The sequence below is a fragment of the Centrocercus urophasianus genome, unplaced genomic scaffold (genome assembly GCF_019232065.1).
Source record: "Centrocercus urophasianus isolate 14NV4802_14NV808 unplaced genomic scaffold, USGS_Curo_1.0 seq_40, whole genome shotgun sequence".
Taxonomy (NCBI): Eukaryota; Metazoa; Chordata; class Aves; order Galliformes; family Phasianidae; genus Centrocercus; species Centrocercus urophasianus.
Window position 1 is genome coordinate 3,399,487 of NW_024884978.1, and position 13,805 is coordinate 3,413,291.

General features: G+C 47.7%; 1 protein-coding gene across 1 annotated transcript; it reads right to left on the minus strand.

The window, feature by feature from the left end:
- Window positions 1–11,951: 11,951 nt before the first annotated feature.
- On the minus strand, window positions 11,952–12,821 carry NOG (noggin). The gene has a single exon (XM_042833083.1). It carries the CDS (start codon window positions 12,819–12,821, stop codon window positions 12,150–12,152), a length of 672 nt encoding a protein of 223 aa, XP_042689017.1. The 3' UTR covers window positions 11,952–12,149.
- Between the last annotated feature and the right edge of the window lie 984 nt (window positions 12,822–13,805).

Genomic DNA, 13,805 nt, shown 5'->3' on the forward strand with positions numbered 1-13,805 from the left:
TACAGCCCAGACTGCATCACGGCTATTGTAGCACTGTGCTGCTCAATGTGGTGTTTGTGTTGAGATGGAAAACTTTGACATGTTTGATTTTTATGCAAGTCAATTAACTTGTTTTTTAAAACTGTAAGGGCATGCTTTGCAAATAAGATTACTTACTATAAATTATGAGAACATAGGGCTCCATTCAGACAAAAATGTTACACACCCCTTACACATGCACAAGTCTGCAGAATATAGTTCTGCACCCTGACAACCTATTCAGCTAGGGGCAGGAGCTTATTTTGGACTATTCCGTGGGGGCCTTCCTAAAAAGATACGAACAAAAGGGGATAGAGACTTAATTAGAATGTCTCTCTACACCCCGCCTTCCTTTGCACCACCCAGGCAATTCCTACAGTCCAAAACCTCTCCTCATGTGGTGAAGGAAGAATTTCTTTTTTCAGTTAAGTCAGCCCGCAGCAGAATTAGCAATGGCATGTCCCCCCGACCACAGCACAGACAGACATTTGGCCATTCCCACCTGCGAGTTCTGCCCTCAACACTCACACTTAAGCACGGTCTCTTGACTGACTGCAGCCACGTCCATCTGCTAACATAACACCCATTATGTCTGGCTCCGGGTCAGATGGGACCCTGAAACCGAGAGAGCAGGAGGAAGGTGTCCCTGGAAGAAACAACACTGAACAACAGAACTGGCACAGGATGTGCACAAGTGAAGACGTCAGGCAGCAAGAATCATTCTCATTTATGATCCTATAGGCATTTATTCAAGACTTCTTGCTTGCAAAATGCAGATTCTTCAATGGGTGCCGGAGAACTCAGGACGTCTATCTGGCATTCAAAACACAACATAAAGAACTGCAGATATGTACTTGGGGCCTGAAGGCAACTGCAGTGCCAATACATACACAAAGCAAATCCAGAGACAAGTATGAGTCAGAAAAATTGCAGGGTTTTGTCCAGGTCCTTTCCACTTTTACACATGCTGAGGATCTCTACCTAAGCAAATTGTCCCATTGATTACAGATGTGAGTAAGAATTACTTGCATGGAGCAAGGTTACTGGATCTGGTCCCTGCGATAAAAAGCCAACTCTTACTAAGTCCAAGATCCGTTCCTATTAGTTCTGAATATTAGGTTAAGGCACAGGAGACCACACAGCAGAGCATTTTGTCTTCCTTGCCAGCCTCAGTCTAGGTAATGAAGTCATTTTTATTTGAGTTCCAGGTTAGATTGTTGGTACTAATTTAAAGTCTCCAGCACAGATACTCTGTACTGCAGATTACTCATTTCCTTGGAATGTATTTTACCTGTACAAAAAGGTTAAGAACAGCGAGAGAAGGCTGAGAAGACTGAAGATTAAGGACAAATGACTTTCTTTGTCCTGTGGCTACATTCTGGGAGGGCCATTCTGCAGACTGCTTGCTTTTAAGGCTCATTTTCAGCCGTGAGTAGCAGCTTGTACCCCTAGAAATACTTGCACGCGCTCACAGGAAGGCTAGTATGCACACACGCTTAGAAAACGACTTTCAGACAACAGGCCTTCCAAGTCAGATCTCCATAGCCGTGTCAGGAATTACAGAAGGGGCCGGTCTGATCACAAACCAGCCATGCCACGTACCAGAACTGACCTGCCACGGAGGGAAAGATACCTCCCATTCATCAGGAGAACCAGTGTGGCTACGTGCCTCTGAGCAGCCTCACAATGTCGGGTCAACTGTTGTTACTGGCAAGACACTGCTGTGGAAAGCCTGCAACAGAATCAGGGACTCATCACTACCAGTATGTGTTGCTATGGACACCATTGAAGAAAAGCAAAATCATTTGAGAAGGAAATAAAAGACTCTTTTCCACCAATAGTGACAGGCACTCTAATAGGTTAGTGATCCTGGTGGAATGCTAATCAACAGCACATAGAAAGATCTGGAAGTCATGCAACTTTTAATATGCCTAGTGAAGGAGTATAAAAGTAAATTCACGTAACGCATGGCTATGCACACAGGATTTGTACTAATCCTTAGAACTGAAAACACAGGCATCAAATGTTAATGCCACAGATGAATCAGACAATATTGCTGCCTTACAAGCCTCTGCTCTCCAGGATCTCAGCTACAGCCACATCCACCTGAAGAGCTCCTCTGCTCAGTCCCACTGGGCCGAACACTTCCGCAGGGCTGGGCTCGGGGCGTGCGTAAAGCCGAGCAGTTTGCCTGGCACCAGCAAAGCTGTGCTGATTTACAGCAGCTCCGGATCTGACATCTGATTTGAGCTGTTAAGACAATCTAGTTTTTCCATTCCTCGCAGCTCTGGTGAATAATTTAAATAAATGCTTGGAGATCACCAAAAATAATATATTTTCGAAACTTCTGGTGAACTGTAAAGGAAGAAATGCTGGCTTAGAACTAGAAAAAATGCTCTGTTCAGTCTTAAAGAGTTCAATTTTAACGGAGATGGGATTTTTGACTTAAGTAAAAGGAATGGGTCTTTTTGGTCACAGAAATGAATATCAACTTTCAAAATGGAAAACCATTTAAAATTATTAAAAAGCCCAACACAACCAACCTTATTCTGAAAACATAAAAACAAAATATTTGGATTTTCAAAAAATTGTTTAGCATTTTCCTAGCTGGAAAGCAGTCACATTATTCAACTTATGTGAATCTGTAAGATGTTATGTTGCCACTGATTTTTGCCCCAAATAAAGCTGCTAAAATATTGCGCTCAGCTGTACGAGGAGATAAATGCACAGAGCTCAGGAAGACAATTTGCACAGAGAGGACCAGAAGTGTTTACTGTTTGAACAGAACCTGAAGCATTCTGAGAATTTACAGCAGATATAGAAGCAGGGACATTTTCTCACAGCGACCTTCAATCTAATTTCACTTGCAGTACAGTGCAGGGAAGTCAAAATACTAAGAAGAGGGACAAGGGTTACAGAATTGACTACAGAAGTGCTCAGCGGAGGCTAGAAGGCAGCATATTCATTTGACATTAATACTGGATTTGCAAATTGCAGGTACAATTGCAAGTAGTACAGCAAGAATGATGCTCAGGAGTGCCCGAGGCAGGAGGAAGTTGGGGGATATTTGCAATAGGTCTCTTCAGTGCTAGCAGTAGGGCTGTTCAATGGTTCACATCTCTTACTTAGTGCTATGGCAATTTTTTTGTTTGTTTGTTTTGAAAGGAAATAAGATTGATGGAACTGTGCTGCCTATGTGTCTGTACTCTCAGCTATGAATATTAAATTTCTGACTAATAAAAAAAACAATAGTTTTACTGGGAGGAGAGATCTAGTAGCTCCAATCACTAAGGTGAGCTGAAGCATAAGCTCAGCTGTTCTGACACATGAGGACACAAAGACAGGGCCTCACCCAGTGGGACAGACGGACAGTCCGGCATTCAGGACATGTCTCTCAGAGCTCGGCTTGTTCAAAGTTGATGTCACCTGGCTTGCAGTGTCCAGGCCAGACAACACTCCCCAGAAATGGGAGGGTCAGGGTAGTGCTGTCCAGGTTTGGCTCCAGATAGATTTGGCAAATGAGCTCCAGAAATTCACTTTCAAGACGTAAATCCACAGGAAACCAGGTTTCACATGTTCCATGGCTTAATATATTATAAATATTGCAATTTCCCCTCAGTGTTCAAATTATTGTTTCCAATGAGCAGCACAGCAGGTCACTAGAGGTTACAGCAATAGCTGTCCCAAACCTGAATGCAGAAGATATCTAGCAGACTTGGGAAGTACGTATCTTGTACTCTGCTCCGATGCAAAGTGTGCAGAAAGTGGGAGCCTCCTGCAGCTGCCAGCTAAGAGCAGATGGCAGATCAAGTGGAAGCACCTTCTGCAGACACTGAACGTCCTGCTGCAAAATACTCACAGGGATTAATATTCCGGAGATTGTAATTAGCAGTGAAATTAGTTTTATGTTCCGCCCCTCAACACCACTGCTTTAAACCATGAGGTGACCAAAGGAGCGTTTTTAATCGCAGATTTCTATGTTAACTCCAGCAAAACTGCAAAGGCTATACTGGAAGTTTCTCCCGAGCTCCTCAAGAATGGACAGTATAGCTTTAGAATTTATTTACAGAATTAAAAATGGTTGATAAAAAAAGCCACAATTTGCTTTTACTTTTAAACTCACCAAAGAAAGCCTGCAATTTCACAACATCTCTGCTATTTGGTCAAAAAATATTGTCATCACAATATTATGACCACCTTGAGGAGAGATGCACTAACAGACAAAGAGAAATGTCAGTGACAGCCAGTTACCGTGCTAAAGGCAGAAAGATTTGTAGCAAAAGTAAATAGAAAATGAGACTTCTGAAAATACTGCATTTGTTTTATGAGCAGATTGAGATCTTTGATTGGCATAAAATAGTGATACTGAGGTCAATACATTTACCCACTGCCTCTGCTGAGAGCTGGAGTGAAGGGAGAGCATTCAGCACATGACAGCATCCCCCTTGGTGGGAGGCAGCAGGAGAGGAAAAAGTGAAAAGAGAGGAATGCTGCCTTCAGTATGCTTGTCCTGTCCTCCCTTCTCCCCTATGAATCCACCCTTCCAGAAGACATGGCTTAGAATCTAATCACTTTGCTTGAGAATTCCTCTTGCCTGTGAGAAGATCCAAGTCCTTCTTCTCATAAGTTCAGAGTGAGCAGGTATGAAAATGGGATTACCTGCAGCTCCTTGGAAAGCTCTATACCTAAGTCCCACCTTTTCAGTGTGCAGCTATCTGCGTTAGATCTCGCTGGGAAAAAAGATATTATTATCCAACTGTAACATTCACAGTATCCAGCACAAACTGGAGCAGTAGGCTACGTCTGCTCTTCCTCACTGTGGAATATAATCATTGTCTCCTACTGGAACGTGTGAGTTTCAGCATCAAAACTCAAACCATAGCTGTAGGTGTCTGTTTGTGAATACAATGCCTCATCTTAGGCGCCCGGACCTGAGAATGTTAGCCTTAAAGTCTGTTGGCATCTCTCAGAAGCTGCAAAGTCAGAGGAACCCAGTCTGGCTGTCTGAAAAGTTTCATTCAGATTGCTTTAAATATTTTGTGGATGATTACAGTCTGAACATTTGACTACATGCCACTTCATTAGACTTACCCTTTTTTTTGTTCATACCGTAGATGGGAAATTCAAAATGATCTCTCTAAAAACTCTGATATTTAATTTCCCATAAGATATGAAAGATATTCAGAGCAGTGTCTGGAAAAAAATTAGGATAATAAGGTGTATAAATCTCTGCTTCATTTGAAACAAAGCATAAAAGCCGACCCCACATTAATTTTTTTGCTGAAAGAACTTCAATAAGTTTTAAAGTAAGTGTTTCATTTACTGCCACATGCCACACATACATGGCAAACAGTTTATACAAACCACAACACTCAGCTGTTCCTGGTTAGGTAGAACAGCCCTCCCCTGAACACCCAGGCTGCTCTCAGCTCCCCCGGGACGCTCCGCTGTGGGTGCTCAGCATCGGCCTGCGCCACAGAGGAGCACACGAGCGGGGTTTGCTCAGCCAGGAGGAGTTCTGTCACTGGAAGGACTGCTGAGGTCTGGCCCGAGTGCCCATGCAGTGTTTTGTTGGCTCAGACCAACATGCCCTGCATTTCTGCAGACCGTTTAAGCACAGCGTAACTGCCCCTGGCCTGGTGGTCTCGCAGCACTGCCTTCTTTGCACAGCTCCTGGTGAACCAGCTGACTGTTCAGCCAACGGGGGGAATTCTCCACCCTGTCTACATACAGTGTGAGACGTGGGCCCAGTCAGCTATCCCGTGAAAGGGACGCGTCTCTCCAGAAGACAGTGAGCAGATACAGCCGGAGGACAGGTACCTTCGAGTTCCTAAGGCCACAAGATTTGCAACGAGGCATTTAATTTAAGGTTTGATTATAGCTAACATAGTACGGCTTATTTGCAAGAGCTTCAATGAGTCAGTGACCTCACTTATTGTGCAAGCACTACATCCAAAACGTCAGCCGCTTATTCCAAAGGGACATGATCAACTTGAAAATCCACTCCACTGTGAAGATACAATTTCAGCTGTCCTCACTGCTCTGTGAAGTCCCTCAGCTACTTTATGCAGGTTTGAAATCCAATTTAAGGAATATTTTCCAGTATTCTGTTGCTGTATGAAAGAAATCAGCACCCTGGAAGGAACAAATCCATGCAAAGGGCAAACTGCAACTGACTAGATATGCGGTATCTCTAAAGGTCCAAACAAAATAGGAGTGGGAGTGAAGGAAAATTATTTTCAGGGCATTTTTCACTCACAGACAATATTGTGAAGTGCTTGGAATACCAGAAAGTTCATTTTGAAACAGAGGAGTGATGTTTACAATGGCCCTTGTGTAAATATGTGTTGGTTTTATGTACATATTCCTAATACTCAAAATTAACATCAGTTTATATACTGCTGAGAAAAGGTGCTGGATTCTTTTATTGCACAGAACAGGTACTACAGAGCAGCTTGGCAAGCATGTTCTGAATCACAGTCCGCTCCATCCTTCATTTGGTGAAAGGAGCGTTCAAAGAGCTGCATGACTGGGGTACCATGAAAGGGGAACTTCTAAGCTCAGCTCTGGGACTGCCTTGACTAAAGCAGACCAACCCAGTGAGCAGAGTGCATCCATACTACTAGAAGTAAGGTTAATTTAAAATAATTTGCACCACACCATGCAGCGGATGCTCCTGATCAGTGCAACAGCAGAGCAGACCTTTGCATTTGGTGCATCTTCCTCTGGAGCTGAGTTTTGCATCCAAGCCAGGTAAAAGGATGCCAGGTGTAGGTCAAGTATAAAGGTACTACTGTGCCAGAGGGAAAATGCTACATACTATTAGCGTTGTATCCATACAAGGGCTATACTGCTTACATTCTCCTGTGTTAAACACACTGACCAAGCAAACAAACAACCCCCCCCTAACAATACACCCTTATTACCACTGAATCACGAACACAGATCAAATGTCCCCATTCCTGTTTCATTTTGCTCTACTGATTGAGAGACCTAGCAAGAATGTCAGTTCTGGTGGTGGCTTTGTGATCTGGATCCCGCTTGGTAGGATCCACACAGAGACCAACAACTCATTTTGCACAGCCCACGATGCAGGCATCAGATGACTGTGGCTTTCAGTTACTACCTCTGGACCGAAGCCAGAAGCCTAGTGGTGAAAAGCTCTTTATACCATTACCAATCCCTCGAGCCACCCAGTCCTTCTGCATTGCATACAGGTTTTTAGTGTTGTGCCTTAAGATCTGTTCTGGTTCTGAGTAACGTTCTTTGTGATGGGAGTCTTGCCACTCCCCCTCTCAGGAGGGGAAAAAAAAAAAATCAAGAAGGGAGTGTGAAACCTATTTTCAAACTCTGTTTTGGTTATCTGATGCAGCTCCTGCTCCTGGATTCTCTAAGGGAGAGATGTGAGTCCTGGGGAATGTCTGTTTCGGTGCAGAGCTGAGACCTGTGTGCACTCGGTCGGTGCTGCTGGCTTCAGCTCAGTGATGGCTCCTGCATCAGAGCATCCGCACGCTGCTGGGCTCCTTACAGGGACAACTGACAGGCTTCCCTGTACAGCTGCAGTCTGGCTGGGCTGAATCCCACACAGGTCGGTCTGGTCCTGACCCATGCTTAATGGCAGCACAAATACATCCCAGACAAGGCGGATGGCACAGCCAGTGAGCCCCCAGAATATCTGCTTCAGCTGCTTTCCATCTGAAGTAACCACTGAGAGCTACAGGCGAATGGTGCCACCTCTGCGTCTCCCATCCTGCCTCTCAGCACCGCTGCAAAATGGCACCCATGCAAATTCCTTTTCCAGCTTCTATGCTGTCCCGCTCTTCAGAAAGCACATCACACACACAGCAGCTTTTTCCTGCACAGTCTTAACATCAACACACTGGTACTCAAGCCTTCCCGAAAGATAGCTGCAAACGGCTGATCCTCCAATAACACGTCTACAGATTTACAGTCTTTAATGTCGACTGCTGAATGTTTCTGTTCCTTTCTGAATCATTCCAACAGTTGTTTCAAGTGAATGTATTCATCCCCTTCCTTTTAACCATTGGAGTTTCTTGCTTGGTCTGGGAGCGTGGAAGAGGGAATGAAAGGGTCTCTTCAAATTCGCTGTAGCTGCTCCCTCAAAAGAGAGCATTGACATGGATTCTGCAGCTCTCGTGTGCAGCACGGCTCCCAGAGGAGTTACACGCACAGAAAGACTGCAGGATCCTTGTGGGCACTCCAGGAAGAGTGTGGCTATTCTCCTCCCCACGCAATGAGAGTATCGTATCTATTCCTAGCATGGCTCTACCAGGTGGCAGCGCTCCCCTGCCAACATACCTCTGGTTTGGCTCACCTTGAAAGCAGTGATGTTACATTATGTGATGACGTCATTATATTTATTTCAACTTCCAATGAAGATTTCCTGGCAAATCTCTGACCTGGAATATCTTCTTACTGGATCCAAGATCCAACCAACACGGTGCAGATTGCATTTATATAACGAATAAGGTGAACTGTGAGGAGTTTTGTAACAGCTGTTGACATTACTAAACTAAGATTATTTCTCTATTAAAACTATGGAAGAGGAAAAACTCGCCCAGTATTTATACAAACAGCACTGCTCCAATTTCTAGCTGCGGTTATTGTTGCGATGCACCATGCACTTGTGCAATCTGAAGAATGTATCTTTGTGGTGGTATTTTGAAAAGGATAAAAGAACTCAAATGCATTTTTTCACATAAGAAGAAGTGTGAGGACCCCACACTTTGGTGGTATGAGTAATGCATTTTCCTCATTGGTTCTTCACACTTTCTGGACTGACTTTGAATGAGCTTATTACAGACTCCTGGACAACTTAATTCCGGTCTCTATTTTCTTCTTCATCAACAGCATTACCCTTGGCACTTCTGAATTACAGTACAGCACCGTACTCTTCTTTAAACATGACGTACTTCTGATAAACAGAATACTGCATAAGATATTGTTCTGCACTGGCTGCTCTGGATGCTGCATCCAAGGCCGCCAAGAGATCACCCTGAATGCTGGGCCTTACCCCCATGTTCTGAACAGACACGTGGTGAGCGCGGGCAGACAGCGCTGGGTGGAAGCTAACAGTGCCAAAGGGAAGGCAAAGAGCTCCTCACAAGGGGCTGTGTGCACAGGTGTAAAGACTCACCTGAGGTTGCATTCTGTGCCAGAGGTGGATACGAATTTAAATTTCCAACGTTACACTTTTAGGCACTAAAATTGCAAAAGAAACTGAAAAGTAACTACAAGCTCAACTTCAACCTTTCCCTTCTTATTTCTTCCCCACAGTGGTCTCTGTGAGGTCTTATTGTGCCACTACAAAGATGAGCAAACAAAAATTGGCCGTGTTATGAATTGATTTCAATTCGAAAGAGCCATAATTCAATTCTGTTCTAAAAACATATTACAAAATCTAATATTAAAAAGATTTGCATAGAAACATTCACCAGAAAGCTATTTTATTTGTTTGGCTTGAAACACTTCCACTACAAGCCAAACATTTCAACACTGGGGCAGGAGGACCAGAAAGTGAACCTGACCAGAAAGAACAGTGGAAACAACTAGTTTATTTTTGCTCCACCAGCTGACAAAATTTAGTTAGTTCTTTAAAAAGAATAATAAAAATCACGTGCCTTGTGGAGGATGAAAGTTGATTTTTTTAACCCAAACTGTGACCGTATTTCTCAGCGCTGGGGCACTGCCAGCTGAGGAGGGGCGCACGGAGCGCAGTGCCCACCAGCTGGAGGCAGGAGCCAGCTGTGCTGCTGAGCAGGACACGCACAGCCTGCGCACAGCAGCGCTCACATCTGCAGGCAGTCAGAGGCGGTTTGCAGACAACACCTCTGTTTGCCCCACTGCGGAATCACCGAGGGATGAATCGGGGGCGAGTCCCTCGCTGCCGGTGGGAATATGACCGTAGTAACGCTCGCTAATGGGGCGAAGGACCTCGTATTGTAATCCAGTGACACTTTCAACCTTCGGAGAACTTTTGTTGACATTCCCGAGTCGCTGGCTGCCATCCCAGCATGAAATAGTTTCTGTTCACATAATTCTCGTGTTTACCAGTCATGAAAAACTCTTGCTTTTGGCTTTTTTTTTTTTAAATAAACTTTTTTTTTTTTTCCTTTGCAAGTGAAACTCTGTCTAAAAAAATATTGGCCCCAGGCATAGAAGGTTTTGCATAAATTCATATGTGATGAATGGCTGATTTTAATGTTATTTGGGTATTTGTCAGAACCTAACAAATATACATGGTAATGGTGGTTCATAAACTTAAACATCTCAATATCCCCTTTCTTCTAGAAATAAATTACGTTTGTTTGCCCTGCCTGGAGTCCTAAGGTAGCCGACATTAGGAATATTTTAAATGTGATCATCCATCCAGCATGTCTTTCAGGCGCCACGAAGATTAAATGAAAGAATCATAAGATGAAGGTCTTTAACTTTTAATCCTTTTACAATGAACCCTTAGATAGACATGGGGGCAGGGTGCCTTCTATGTGAGTAATAATGCCTCTGTTCCTCTTCACTAGGTTAATGAATACCCCAAATGTCCCAAGATCTGATTTTTTTTTCTAAAGTACTGAAATTAAAAGCAAAGAGACGGACGGTAAAACGCACCGAGAGAGCGAGAGGGGGAATGAATATGCATTGGGAGATAGGCGAGCTGAGCGCCGGGGAAAGCAGGGCTGGGCTCTGCCAGCGAGAGACACGCGGCTGCAGAATGATTAGCATAGATTCCCTGAGAGTTAAAAAAAAAAAAAAAAAAAAAAAAAAAAAGGTTTTTGATTCCAAGATAAATAAGGAAAAGGCTTTCTGCACTGTCAGGGCGCCTCTGAGGAACACGTGGAGCGTTTGTTTTTGCAGTCGGTACCTATGAGATACAACCGCCGGCCGTCCCAGCACGGCGCGGCCCAGCGCTCCGCTGCCGGCGGCGGGTCCTGGCGGAGCCGCGGCGTATTTCCGCGTCCGCGGAGCCGGAGAGCGACGCGGGGGCGGCCGGAGCCGAGCCGGGGGGGCGGCGGGACGCGGACGGCGCCGGGCAGCGGCGTTCCGGGAGCTGAGCAGCGCCGTGCCGTGCCGTGCCGCGCTACGCCCGCACCGCACCGCACCGCACCGCGGGGCCGCCGAAACGAGCGGGTCCATGCCCAGCCCGGGCGCTGCCGGCGGCGGCGGAACACCCGGGGACCGGCGGGTGCCCAGAGTTAATGGGCTGTGAGGGCGATTGTCGCCGGTCGGGGAGGGCGTGCGACGCTGTCACAGGATCGGGCTAATAACGCGTCTGCGCTGCAAACCCCCAACGCCCAAGGGTCAAGTTTCAGCAGCGTCCCACCACAATGGTAGGTGTGAAAGACACGTGTCCCGTTGTAAATGAAATGTCAAGCGGCTACAAAAGCCCGGAGCAGCGGCCCGGAGCCCCGCGGTTTCCCCGCGCGCGGCGCTGGAGCTGCGCGGGCTGCGGAACCCGCAGAGTGGAGCGGAGCGGAGCAGCGCGAGGCGGCCGCACCGAACAGCAAACAGCACCCGCACGGCGCGTGTTTTAGTGGTTGACTTTAATTCTGCTCTGCGCTTTTACTACAGGGATATAAAGAATAAATAGCAGATACTCTTCATTTACATAGAATTAAGTCATTCAAACCGTTCTATTTACAATAACATTGTGCTCGAGGCGTTTTCTTTTTAACCTGAAGTCCGTAAGAAGAAAAAACAAACACACACACCAACACGCTTTCCGAATAATGGAAAATAGCTTTAAAAGGTTTTCTTATCAAAAAGTTTGGTTTTTTTTAATCCTTTTATTAAAAAACAACAACAACAACAACAACAAACCGACTTCGCCATAGCGAAGCAACTCCTCTCTGGAATATAAATACAAAAAAAAAAAAAAAAAAAAAAAAAAAAGATACATTAGCAACGATCAGGGTAATAGTCTTAAAAATACAGTAGACGCTGATTATTTCACGTATAATACTGACCTTTTAATAGTATATTAAAACGGTGCCATATATACACACAATATACATTCTCCTACACGTTACAGTGCATTACAACGTTAACCAGAAAGCAGTGTCTCTTGTTTGTGTTGCAGCAAAGGTCCCCGGCAGCCCGGCGGGCACGCAGCCCTAGCAGGAGCACTTGCACTCCGCGATGATGGGGTACTGGATGGGGATCCACGTGCACCGCTGCCCGCCCCGCCGCTGGCACCGCCACCTCAGGATCGTTAAATGCACGGACTTGGCAGGTTTGCAGACCATGCCTTCTGGGACCGAGCAAGACCTTTTACTGTAGCAGCTGCCCACTTTGACGTACCGGGGCCAAAAGCGGCTGCCGAGATCGTTCCACGTGTATAGGACCGGGCAGAAGGTCTGGGACCAGAGCCACATCTGCAGCTTCCTGCGCAGCTTCTTGCTCAGCCTGTGCTTCTTGCCCGGCTGCAGCCCATCGTAGAACTCCAGCCCCTTGATTTCGCCGGGCATCGCTCCCGAAGGTCTCTGTCGCAGCAGCAAGTCCAGCTCGGCCAGATCGTCTACCCCGAGCCGGTCCTCGGGCAGGGAAATAGCCATAAAGTTAGGGTCGAAGTGTCCTCCCATGAGGCTCCTTAGCAAGGTCTCGTTAAGATCCTTCTCCTTGGGGTCAAAGATAGGGTCCGGGTGCTCGATTAGATCCACCAGAGGCAGGTTGTCGCTGGGAGCCGGGCGGATGTGCAGGTAGTGCTGGCAGGAGCCCTGCTGCAGCCGGAGCCCCAGCAGCACCGCCGCGGCGTATATAGTCACAAGGCACTGGGAATGATCCATCCTTGGGAGACCGCCGGGGGGGGGGGAGGGGGGCTGGGTTCACCAAGCAGCGGGGGAAGAAGGTGCGAGCAAATGCATCAGAAAACTCGGACGCGGATATCCCGGACCGCCTGTCCGTGCGGGGCTCCGCTCCGCTCCCGCAGCGCCGCACGCAGCCCCTGGCCGCGGGCACAGCCGGCCCCGCTCCTCGCAAGCCGCTCGAGAAAAGCTCTCCCGGTGGAGCCGCTCCAAAATTCTGCCTCAGCCGCCGCTTCTTTTCGCGCTCCCCGCGACGAGGAGACAGACGCCTCTTTTTGTTGCGAGTCGCGCTCCCCGCTGCCGCTCCTCGCCGTCCGCCCGTGCGTGTGCGAGAAGTCGCCGCCGGCTCTTCCTCCCCGCTCCTCTCCGCCGTTTGCAAAGCCGCCTCCTCAGCAGCAACGGCAGCCGCGCACGTTGGCACCAGTTTGTCTGCTTCGCGAGGACCCAAAGCCTTTAAATTTCCTGCACTTTCAGCTTCATCTCCATGGAAACCACAGACTCTCTTCTAACCCACCCCACCCCCCTTAAAAAAAACCACACGCACAACGCAACCCCCACTCCCACAAAAGTCCGGGAGAGCGCGGCTTCCCCCTTGCCACCCCGCACACACCCTCTGCTGGGGAAGGCTGCAGCCCGCCGCTTCCCCCCGCCTCCCGCCGCTCCCCGGGAGATGCTCGGCGCTCCGTTCCGCTCCTCCCGCCGGCAGCGGCGGCTCGGCACGGCGCTCACCCCATGGGCGCGGCGGAGGGGCGGCGGGGCGGCGGGGCGGCGGAGCGCGGCCCGGGAGCGGAGCGCGGCCCCACGCTATCCGCGCCGCTCCCCGGCGCCGCGCGGCGCTACCTGGCCGCGGGCGGAAGGTTTGCCCGGCTCCGCACATGGGCCCGTGATGTAATTCCCACTACGCGCCCGGCTGGCCGCCCGCCCGCCCGCGGGGACGCGGCAGAGCAGACGCCCCGGCCCCGGCCG

What these genes read in the sequence shown, in the direction of transcription:
- NOG (XM_042833083.1), bottom strand. Translation starts at nt 12,821, where the DNA reads ATGGATCATTCCCAGTGCCTTGTGACTATATACGCCGCGGCGGTGCTG.